We start from the raw sequence: 11,766 nt of genomic DNA on the forward strand, positions 1-11,766 counted from the left end.
CTCTGAAAGGATTTAATAGATATTTCTGGGTGGTTGTCATTCATGTCTTCAACTAGAATCTTTATGGTACATTGTCCTGATAAACTGTTGGCTCCTTTATCTGTAGCTATGACTTCCATGTCATAAATATTAAAATCCTCATAGTTCAACATTCCTTTTACAGTAATTTCACCTGTCATTGGATTCAAATTAAATGTTTCTTGTGTTTTCTCTGATGTATATAAACTGTATGAGTATGAAATATCAGAATTTGATCCTTCGTCTAAATCTGTTGCGTTGAGACGAATAACAAGACTTCCAATTGGAGAATTTTCTATTATTTTTATGTCGTACACTGTCTTTTCGAATGTAGGTGCATTATCATTGGTGTCTAATACGCGAACGATAACACTGGCAGTACCTGATCGAGCAGGTGTTCCGTCATCTACAGCTGTGAGTATTAAATTATGAACAGCCTGCTTCTCCCGGTCTAAAGTCTTTTTTAAAATTAGGTCTGCAAATTTTGAACCGTCTCTTCCCGGCTGAACTTCTATGTTGAAGTATTCACTTTTACTTAAATGATACGTCTTAACAGAATTCAAGCCGACATCGGGATCAACGGCATTACTGAGAGAAAACCTTTCTCCCCTTGGAGCTGCCTCGGATATGTCCAAATTGATGACATCTCTTCGAAATCGTGGGGCGTTGTCGTTTATATCCAGGATTTCAACTTCAATGTTAAAAATCCTTACTGGATTATCCAGTATCACTTCGAGTTTGAGGAAACAAGACGATTTTGTGTTGCATAATTGTTCCCTGTCAATCTTCTCAACGATGTACAGCTCGCCAGTCTCTTTGTTCACATCTAGGTATTTTTTATTTGCGATGATGTCAACTCGCATCTTCCTTTGCTTCAGTGTTTTGACGTCCAGGCTGAGGTCTGTCGCAAGGTTGGCAATAACCGATCCTGCTTTCATTTCTTCTGGTATAGAATAATGACTGACCGAAGTCAACGAATGATGAACAAAAAAACAAAGAACGGCGAAGAGCACGTACCTCTTGTGTAGTCCCATTGTTACGACACCTCCCTTATTGCGTGCGATTTAAGAAATAAATGCGCCTCCGTGGGTTTTCAATGACGATGTTAAAAATGTGAGGTGAGATTCTTGCTCAATTATTCCTCAAATCATCTTTCTTTGATTACGATCCGAAGATTGCAGACTGTTCTTGAAATAGAGTTGGGTTTTAGCAGCTTGACGCTCTCGTTTCTTCCTCTGTACGTCATCCCACTGGCAGAGCCTGACTCTCATACCATATGTGGAATGGATTATTTTCCAGCAAACAGCGCCACTAAGATTCTTACCGAAATTTTCAGCCATGGATGCTTACAGTTTTAAAATGTAAATGGGATGATCCCATGAAACGAATGCGGTATAAATCATGGTTTAACATAAGCCATACATTAGACCTCAAATATTTCACAAAATACATTTAATTAAACTGCACTGTAATGATATACACATTAAAGAAAATGTAGTATCAATACTCACCTGAAGAGTGGAAGCAGCTGAGTCACTAGTCTCTGACAGTCCTGTCCCTCTCGGGATGCTGGACACAATGTATCTGGAGCCCTTTGGCACAGGCTGTCTGACCACCAGCTTTCCTTTCCTGGTCTCTGCTAGAAACAGACTGTACCAGTAGGCATCGTTGGACACCAGAGTGGAGTCTACGATGGTGGAGTTCCTCTCACTGATCACACTGTTCCTGCTGGGAGGAGCGGTTTTACTGGGCTTGGCTTTCTGACACTTCAGCACGATGGTGACCAGTATGGTGATGAGCAGGAGAAAAGACACCGAGGCCAGACCAATGACCAGATACAGGTTGATGTCTGAAAAGATGTCGTATTCCAGAGGCATCTCAGTCATGTCAGAGTATGCCTTAACATCAGTCTCCACTGTCAGCAGCTTGATGGTGACTGTAGCAGAGAGAGCAGGCTCCCCGTTGTCCTTGGCAACAACAACCAGTCTGTGGTGGCGCGAGTCTTTGTAACTGAACATCCTCATAGTCCTGATCTCTCCATTGTATTGGTCCAAGCTGAACAAGGAAGCATCAGTCACCTGGAGAAACTGGTAGGTAATCCGAGAGTTGTGCACAGAGTCTGTGTCTAAGGCGATCACTTTAGCCACCAGGGATCCTTTATCAGTGGATCTGGGGATCTTCTCCTCCACCACTGAGCCGTGAGCGCGCCAAGGAGAGACAATAACTGGAGCGTTGTCATTTTGGTCAACAATGATGATGTGGACGGTCACATTACTGCTGAGAGGAGGAGAACCAGAGTCTCTGGCCTCGATGTGGAAAAGAAACTCCTTCTCAATCTCATAGTCAAAAGTTTTCAGTGCATAAAGATTCCCGTTCTCTGGATTGATGGAGAACAGCATAGACATGGAGGTGTTGGCAATCTCCTTCTCTATGATGAAATAAACTAGATACTGGTTTTCATGGAGGTCAGGATCAAATGCAGTGAGTGAGCTGAGCAAGGAGCCAGGTGCGTTATTCTCCATCACACGTATGGTATAAAATGACTGGGGAAATTGTGGGGCATTATCATTAACATCCAGCAGGTGCACGGTTATTGTTTCATTGTCAGATAGGGGAGGTTTTCCTGTATCTCTAGCAATTAGTGTTATGTCGTATTCAGGTACTTTTTCTCGATCTAACGGCTCAGACACTATCAGGTTATAATGTGTGGGTCTGTCTGATGATTTGTTAAGAATAAACGGCATGGCCTCGTGTATGGATATGTTTATTTTTCCGTTATCACCTGTGTCTCGGTCACTTACGCCCACCAGGGCAATAACAGTTCCCACAGGTACATTCTCAGGTACTGTGTTTTTCACAGACTGTACAGTAATTTCAGGAAAATTGTCATTCATATCTGTCACATCAACCATTATTTTGCACTGCCCCAGCAGAGGGTGTGCTCCTTTGTCTTTTGCTTCAATGTGCATCTCATAAAATTTCATATCTTCGTAATCTATCGTTCCTTTTACAGTTATCTCTCCTGTATTGGGATTCAGTGTGAAGACGTCCTGCGTTTTTTCAGACGTGTAAAGAGTGAAAGAGTACACAATCTCTGAATTACTCCCCTCGTCAAGATCAGTAGCGTTAAGATTAACGACCAGAGTTCCTATCGGAGTATTTTCTGCCATGTTTATTGTGTACGTCTGCTTGTCAAACTGAGGAGGGTTATCGTTTGTGTCTTGTACTCTGACGATGATGTTGGCAGTACCTGAACGCACAGGGACACCTCCGTCCACAGCGGTCAGGATTAATTTATGCACAGCTTTCTCCTCTCTGTCTAACGATTTCGTTAATACCAAATCTACATATTGAGTTCCGTCACTGCCAGTCTGAATTTCTATGGTAAAATGGTCACTGGTGCTAAGTCTGTATGTTTTAATCGTATTTATGCCAACATCTGGATCTACAGCATTGGGCAGTGAGAATCTCTCCCCCGGCGTAGCGGATTCTGAAACGTCCAGCTCTACTCTGTCTCTTCGAAAATGTGGAGCGTTGTCATTTATGTCTGTTATTCCGAGCTCAATGTTGAAGATGCGCAGCGGGGTCTCGATGATGAAATCAAGCTTTAAAAAGCAAGATGTTGGCTTCGCTGGGCAAAGATATTCCCTGTCTATTCTTTCCACGATGTAAAGCTCCCCAGTCTTTTTGTTAAAGTCTAGATATTTTTTGTTTGTGAAGATATCGAGTTTTACCTCTCGTTGTGCCAAACCGCCGAGCTCAAGTCCCAAATCCGCAGCAAGATTAGCCACAACAGAACCCCTCTCCATCTCCTCGGCAATGGAGTACCGTGTCACAGACAAAGCGCCGGGCCACAGTGCAGCCAAGACAAAGACAGAGGCCCAATATGCCATCCTTTCTTCAAAAGGAGGTAAAAAAATAAAAAATAAATTACTGTTAATTTGTTGATTTTAAAATTTTGCGGAAATCCTCATATAAACACAAGGGGGAAAGTAATGGGGGCATGCAGACTTAGTTAAATCATAAAAGCATCCAGAGAGGACTGGGTTCGATACATCCAGTGCAAATAGGTGTGCCGTGATTTCAAGAAAGAAGACGGTTTTTTTTTTTTTTTTTTTTCTTGTAGTGTTCAACAGTGACACCATGTGCCCAACGCTCCTCAAACTGTAGGGATCATTTTCCAAATCTTCTGTATGTTTTAGAAGAATGATTCATTCTTCCACAACATACACATGTTTGATCTTTCCTGGGTGCACAATTGTCCATGACTACTGTGGACAATTGTGTTTCCACGGGGAAACTGTGGCGCGTTATTATTAACATACAGCAGGTACCCGGTTTGTTGTGCTAAATAGCTAAAAAACTATGTTTTTGAAATACTTCAACAAAAAAAAACAAAAAAAACAAATGAGTGGCACTTGCAGAGTCTGCTCCTTGAATCATCTCTCAATTTTATTTTATTTTATTTTATTTTATTTCATTTTATTTTATTTTGGCAAATGACAGTAGCTTTAGAGAAAATCCAGACTAATTAAGATATAGTTCATTTCACCAAAAAGATGGATAAAAGGACATCAACCGTCAGGTTTCAAGCTTTACGTCATTATATGACATGACAATATGCTAATGTTTTGAACGGTTCTCCTTACACTTTAATTACAAAAGATAGTATATAGTGAATGTGAATTTAGTTTAAAATGTTTTGATGTTGAACTATGAAAATGAATTGTTTTTTTTTTTGTTTTTTTTTAACTTGTGTACAAGAGTTTATGTAGTTTTTCTCAGTTTCCAGATTATTGGCTGAGGTATAGGGATGTTTTTAACTTGTTTATAGCATTGTTTAAAAGATTATAAAGGGTTTTTCGAAAGCATCTTGCTATCAAAATATAACAAGAAAACGTACATGGGTATTAGATTATCTAGTAGTTATTTTTGGAGCTTTCATCCTTTACCCTCACCAAATACAACTGGTAGCTTGTGATGAATTGCTTTGTCTGTTTTGCAGTCTTGAAATTATTCAAACATAATACAGTTAATCGTTGACGGTCAGATTATTTCCATATTATTACCAATGTTTTTGTAGCAAAACAGTAGAAACACTTTCACGTGATGAATATGTTTCTGTTTTTTTTTTTCTTCTGTAGGGCTAAAGAATGTTGTCCTGTGAATCAAAAATATTTTAAACTTGAAGTTTTATCAGCCAGTTTTGTTTTGTTGACCTAGTCTGCTCTTGAACATTATTTAAATATATACAACGCATTTTCTATTTTTAAAATGACATAAAGCACATAAAGTAGAATGCTTCAATAAAGCCAAACTGTAATTAATCTTTTCCTTGTAGACACAATCCACTAACTCCCTAAAATTACTTCATAGCAGGCTATTTAGGTTCACCTTCAGGTTGCTATAAGGTCTCTATAATTCACATTTAATATTTACTTATTAAGGAGTTAATACTAAATGTGACCTTAAGTAACTCAGAACACAGTAATAACTTGTTTATGAAGTATATGAATCACATCACAGTGGTCAGGAAAGTACAAAATTGCTCACAGTATTCCCTCCCTTAACTACTTTAGTCACTTCCAGGCTTTTAAAGCTTAATTTTCTGTAATAAGTGATACCCTACTACCCCACAGTAGACTGCTGATATTACTTCAAGAATACAATACAATCAGTGCAATATAAATCAATCTTGAGGCTTAATATTGATAAACATTAAGGGTTACAATTGAACAGCCATGTTAATTTTGGTTCCTTTCTGATGCAAATCTTTGTCATTTTTTAACACGATTTTACTGTTACTTATTAGCCAAAGTTTGTTAGATTTGAATGCAAACTGTAGAAATGACTAAAGTACAATTGCGATGACAAGTGATAGTAAAACAGATGAAAGTTTTAGATTAGCATCCAAACTCATCTTGTTTTAATCCTGCTATTTTTTTCTGGCTCATATTTGTCTGTATCTTTTATAAAACAGAGTTATAATATTATATCACTGGATTTTCCTAAAAGATTCTTACTCAATGATGCCATCTGCTGGAGTAACAAGATCCCATTGTAGCTCAAAACAATTCTTTCAAAATCTGTATTTAATACATTTAATGTCATGACAATTAATCAAGTCATGATAATAAATCAAGGCGGTTTTTAGTTGCAAATAGCTAAGGTTTATGGAGACAATTGTATAAACTGAAAATCCTTAAAGATAAGAAAACTTTTTGCTTTAATCTAAAAAATCTGCTGTGTTTGAAAAGAATAGTTTACATTTTCACAATATTATCTGTTTCATTCAGCAACATACTTCTATGCTATTTATTTTTAACCTGAGTAGGATTTGATTTGAGTTGTAAGTTTTAAAGCCACACGATCTTTTTCAGTAGTGGAATAAATCACCTTTACACTGAGATAACCAATAGTACTGAACTTGACAAAGAGACCAAAATATAAACTCTGCCACTACCACAGCCAGTATCAGTAATTATTATTTGGTTTGTATTGATTTTGTGGTTGTTATTATTATCATTGCTTTAGATGACAAATATAGAAATATAACGTGTTTTCATTTTAATGGCACACTGATATAAAAAAATCTAACAATTTTCCTTATCCTTTTAAAGACAAACTACTTGAGCCCCAGGATACCCGTTTAGGTTTAGTTTCATTTATACTATTTACACGTTAAAACGTGTTACTTTAAACACATTTAGGTAAAAGATATAAGTCGCATACATTTAAGATGTAGAAGTTTTTCGAGCGTTTTGGATACATTTCTTTTTTTTTTTAATTAAGTTTATATAATATGAATTGTATCTAATTCTTATAAGGGATGTCTTCAAATCAGTGGACATTAAGCACAGTGTTCATCCGCCCTCTGGTGGAGGCATGCATAAATTGCAGTTGGATACTAGAGGACAAATGTCACTGATGCTTCAGTACCCTGCAAAAGGACAGCTCCCAGTTCAAATAACCAGGATTGTTCAGAAGTGCGACAGGCTTCCTCTGTTTGATCTGAATATGCTTTATAACTATTACTTTGAGTATTGCATTTAATCACAGTTTTATAACCAAAGAGTGTGTAATCATTTTGAATTTTGGTATTAGAGACTCTTGACTAAAATCCATCATTTCAGTCGAGAAATATGTTTTCCACTTTGTAACTTTAAAGTTGCAACAAGTTAAAAAAAATCTCCCAAATTGCTGGTTAAAAAGTGAAGCACTGCTCATTGCTCCTCTGAAAATAAATAGGAGCTGACCTAAATATGGCTTCCCCTTTAGACATCCCAGTGGATCACCTTACAGCAGAGAAGGTTAGCAGGCTCCCTCCATGCTCTCCATGGACACTGGTTTCCTTATTAACAAAATTATTTTCAATCCGAGCCACAGGGCGACCTAATTTCACTGCTCATTTCTGGCCACTGGCCCACTCTCATCTGTTGCTGGTGGGAGCTAATACCCTGACAACTACGATGCAAAAGGGCAGAGAGAGAGAAGGAAGCCATAGGCCCCTGTAGCTTTTTTTTATTCAGGTGTGGCATTTGGAGTTGATCCTTGTGCCTCCCCTGACACTTGTATTCGTGTTCGTGGTCTTAATTAAAGTGATATTTCGAGGGAGAAGGTTCTGTTTGTTCAGTTAATGAACCCCAGTATTCTCTGCGGGCAAATGGAAATGCAAGTGCTCCAATTAGCATATGTTAGCATTTTACTATGTTTATTCCTCACTGCAGAAAACAGCTTACCAGGGCGAAAAGCTTTCCAGCATTGTAGGAGCGGCTGCAGAACTTTTTCACCCCAAAAATAATTGACTGAGGCTAATTAAATTCGATCTGTGGGACCAGCGTCTAAGTGATTTATCTGTGCAAGTTTTGTTCTGAGTTTAACTTTTACTTCCTAAAAAAAACAATGAGGAAAGACAAAGTGAAAAAAATACTTTAATTTCATAAATGTGTACAGTACATGTGTAGGGGGGAAATAGCCCCTTGTTAAAGTAGCTTGCATCTTAGTGCAGCTTGCATATACATTTACATAATATTTGTCATATTTACACAAGCTTTGCTAGCAAATAAAGATACAAAAAAGGAAAAACAAAAGATGTGCAAAATTGTGGTCCACTTTTGCTTTTTGAATGGAATTGAGCTGCAATTTGATTGTCTAAATAATAATGATGATCAAAATAACTGCAGTAAAGATAATATAACAGGTAGACACATTGACAGTGTTGCAGTGGTAAGTCAGATAAAGAGCCATGAGATTTCTCCAAAAGAGAATGTCCATTAAATACTAATATTCACCTGTGGTTTTCTCATCATCTTTGTTTTCAAACCACTTAAAAAACGCCAAAATATTGTTGCGCTTATTTTTCTCTGTTTCTTCATCAATTAGGTCAACAACTGGCGCCTCAGTCGTTGTACAGATCATTATTTATCACTGCAGCTTCCCCTTGCGGAGACATCTGAAGACGTCGTTTCTTGCCAAACGTGGAGAAAGAATTGTGGACGTCCAGTTCACTTCGCTGTGCTGTTGGCCGCAGGGTGCAGAAGCCCGATGGAGTTCCGGGAATGTACACGTTGTGGTGATAGTCGGGCGGTGGGTGTGGATGTGGATGTGGGTGTGGATGTGAGGGAATCGATGGCTGCTGCTGCTGCTGCTGTGGAGGAGGCGTGCATCGAGGAGTCCAGGGCCGAGAAGGAACCCCTCCAGGTGATGGAGACATTTTATAGTCTGCAGAAGGAGGCCAAGCGAAGAGAAACAACTGCTTATTATGCATAACTAACATTAATATGACAGAGCTATTTTCATTTATACCAGTGTCATGCATATCTTGGTTTTGTTCTCCAAAAAAAGAACTCAAGAAAAAGAATAAAGTTTAACTACAGGATCAAACTGAACATTAATGATGCTTAACATAAACCTGGTGTATTTGGCAAGAAAGCAGGGAAATGTGTCAACTTTACATGGGAAGAGAGACATTTGTCATTAACTTTAAATGGAAGAGTATACTGGCTCATTAAAGGCCACTTCAGTCCCAACATATCTAGACTCTTACCTTTCATGCCCTTCATTTGAGTTCCCCAAGTCCAGTATTGTCCAGGTGCCATTGAAGTGACGTAGTTCTCTGGGTCTGCATGCATTGCCTTACGCATGAGAGTGCCATCCATATTGATAGAGTTGTAACTATGAAAAAAGTCACATTCATGCAAAAGTTTTAAAAAATGGTTTAAAAGGTGTGTTTTGTTTTTTTTGTTTGTTTTCTTTTTATAAACATTCACAATTCAGAAAATGTACTTAATGAATGTAAGGAAATATAACACTGTTTAGCATACCAGCTACTTAAGCCACAACGATACCTTTTGATGGAAGAGTTCTGGGTCTTTGTGAGAGTCCAGTCTGTGTTTGGCTGCTTCAGCTGCAAGGACAAAGATATGTCAACACTTCATCAAAGTTTGACTGCAATAAATTTCTGCAACTTCGTTAAGAACGTCTATTTTCACAAGCCTTTTCATAATCCGTCTTCCTAAAAGCAGGGCCTTCTGTCCACTTCACCCTTATAAATCATAGAGGTCATTGGAAAAAGGACTGGAGCATTCTATTGTGTCTGACTTGAAATGGTGGATTATTTCACATGGAATCTGACTGCCGCCTTGTGGATCTAGGTAAAAGCACACTTTTTTTCTTTTTTTTTCCTTTTCCTTTTTTTCGAGGCGCTTTCGGCAATGGCCAAGTTTCACTTTTATCCTCTATTGTGGAGCGGAAAACTGGAAGCTAAAGGAAAGCAACCACGGGTCTATTCCGGACTTGGAGTTCATATTATGCATTCAACGCTTGATTAGTCCATCTAAAGTTGTTAACAAGGGGAGTGCGACGTAAGCGTATTATTAGAATCGGCATTCAAAATAGTCTCCTCGCCAACTGCGCATAAAACCAATTAGAACCCCACACGGATGAAACGAAACATGATTTTAATCTTCAAAGGAAAGCGTACCCGGGAAAAAATTAAGAAAATTACACACGTCATTGTTTTGTGGATTTTATGCATCGTTTTTTCATTAATATTTTCCTGATGCTCCTCGAGCAAGGTTTTTAATTAAAAGTCTCTCGGAGAGCCTTGAAAAGTTTGCCGCCCTCGCTGATTCAAGTGCACAACTCTGCACGCGTATACGGCGCAGTTTGGAGCGCACGTTCGCTCACCCCACCTGTCCTGTCTGCTTACCACGCTTGGACGTGTATTTAATCTTCCTTTTCACCTCCAATCCATCAACTCAAGTGCGCTTGTGCAATCGCTTTATGCAACGCTCAAGTAGTTTCTTTGTGATTTGTCTTTTTTTTTCTTTTTTCTTTTTTTCCCCTTTGTCATCGACGACCTTACGTAGGACTCGTCTGAGCTCACGAGCTGGGACTCTGGGTGAATTACTGGAACCAATTAGCGAGAGGAAGGGCACTTTCTCCAGAAGGTCCATAGCTGCGGGCGGAACAATCAGCGTGACCTCAAAATCCCTCTCGTGGCCAGAGGTGTTTGTGCCGGTGACATTTCTCCCCTCCCCTCTTCTGCCTGGTGGAGCTTAGTGCGAGCACTCTGACTCTTTGTGCCTTTAGGATTTTTTTCAGGAAATCGGGGCAACAAAAAAAAAAAAAAAAATCAGCATTACGCACACGTTTATGCTCTGATGCCCCGTCTGTTAGGATTAGAAAACACCGGTCTGCACATCCTTTTGCCGTAAATGCCCTCTCTCCTTGTCTCCTTCACTCCCTCTTCTTCGATTACACCCTTCCCCTCTCTCTCCTCCCACCCTCGATCGGCGTATTCCCCCCCATACAAAGGACAACACCGGGCCGATCTACAGGCAGTCCACGTCTCAGTCCGGCCATGTCCTTGCACTCCCTCCTTCCCCCACCCCCTCCACCTTCCATCCCTTTCTTCTTGTACCCCCCCCCCACACACACACACACACACACACACACAACCTTCCCTTCTGCGATGTCCTACTCTGTCTTTCTGAAACCGCCTATTTGCCATTTCTCATCAATAATTGACACCCCCGCCCCTCTGCGAATACGCCACATTGTTGATAGTGCAGCCCGGTTGTTGCTTTTGCCCTTGAGGCATAGTTAGTGGGGTTATATGTCCCATATTGTTAGCACGAGAGCGAGAAGGCATCAGGGAAAGCCAACGATAGCTGCATGTAACCAAACTAATGCCTTTAACCTTGAATTTGTGCTCACACTCAGGTGCTGGAAGCAGGTGCGCGTGCAGCCTCTCATTCCCTGACAATTACTGGCAGAGACACCCAGCGATTATTCACACAAGTCACATCAATTCCTTTTTTAGTTCGTGTGTTATAACAAAAGCACTACAATTATTATTAATACTGAAAGCGGAGCCAGCTTTAAATGCCACCCCCCACCCCTCTCCTCCCGGCCCCCACCTCTCCTGTACTGTAAGTGACATCTCACTTCATTCTAAGTCACGGTCCGCGCGCAGCGTACGCTCCACGCAAGATGGGGCTTTACACTTTCATTAACTTGTCAATTAAAATGTAATTTCGCGTCATGTCATTTTATTCCGCGAAGGAAAAACATTACCACGGATTTCAAAATGGAGATAAATTAGCTCCTCGTCTTTTAAAAAAAAAATGTTCCTAAGTCATAGTGAAAACAAAATCACTTCAAATATATATATATATATATATATATTTTTTTTTTTTTTTTATTTTTTTTTTTTTGTCGTTGGGGGGGGGGGGGGGGGGGGTG

The 11,766-nt window shown here is 39.6% G+C and overlaps 2 protein-coding genes across 4 annotated transcripts in view; both read right to left on the reverse strand.

Annotated features, from left to right (window-relative positions):
* Positions 1-4,112, reverse strand: part of LOC106942529 (protocadherin alpha-C2-like) — a 15,246-nt gene extending 11,134 nt beyond the window's left edge. Inside the window, exon 1 of one of the 3 annotated variants that reach the window (XM_015025840.1) lies at positions 2,021-4,108. In XM_015025840.1, the coding sequence (XP_014881326.1) occupies positions 2,021-3,911 (1,891 nt within the window). In that variant the 5' untranslated portion in view covers positions 3,912-4,108. Of the gene's footprint in view, positions 1-1,064 lie in introns of those variants that run through there. The other 2 variants (XM_015025839.1, XM_015025838.1) reach the window with 2 other exon arrangements.
* Positions 4,113-7,933: 3,821 nt separating this feature from the next.
* Positions 7,934-10,799, reverse strand: LOC106942530 (pleckstrin homology-like domain family A member 1). The gene is made up of 3 exons (XM_015025842.1): positions 9,366-10,799; positions 9,065-9,192; positions 7,934-8,739 (listed from the first exon to the last, which is right to left on the reverse strand). Exons 2-3 carry the CDS (start codon positions 9,174-9,176, stop codon positions 8,417-8,419), a joined length of 435 nt encoding a protein of 144 aa, XP_014881328.1. The 5' UTR covers positions 9,177-9,192; positions 9,366-10,799; the 3' UTR covers positions 7,934-8,416.
* Positions 10,800-11,766: the final 967 nt, after the last annotated feature.

Source organism: Poecilia latipinna, unplaced genomic scaffold (assembly GCF_001443285.1).
Source record: "Poecilia latipinna isolate Pla-1442-1.1 unplaced genomic scaffold, P_latipinna-1.0 Scaffold4353, whole genome shotgun sequence".
Taxonomy (NCBI): domain Eukaryota; kingdom Metazoa; phylum Chordata; class Actinopteri; order Cyprinodontiformes; family Poeciliidae; genus Poecilia; species Poecilia latipinna.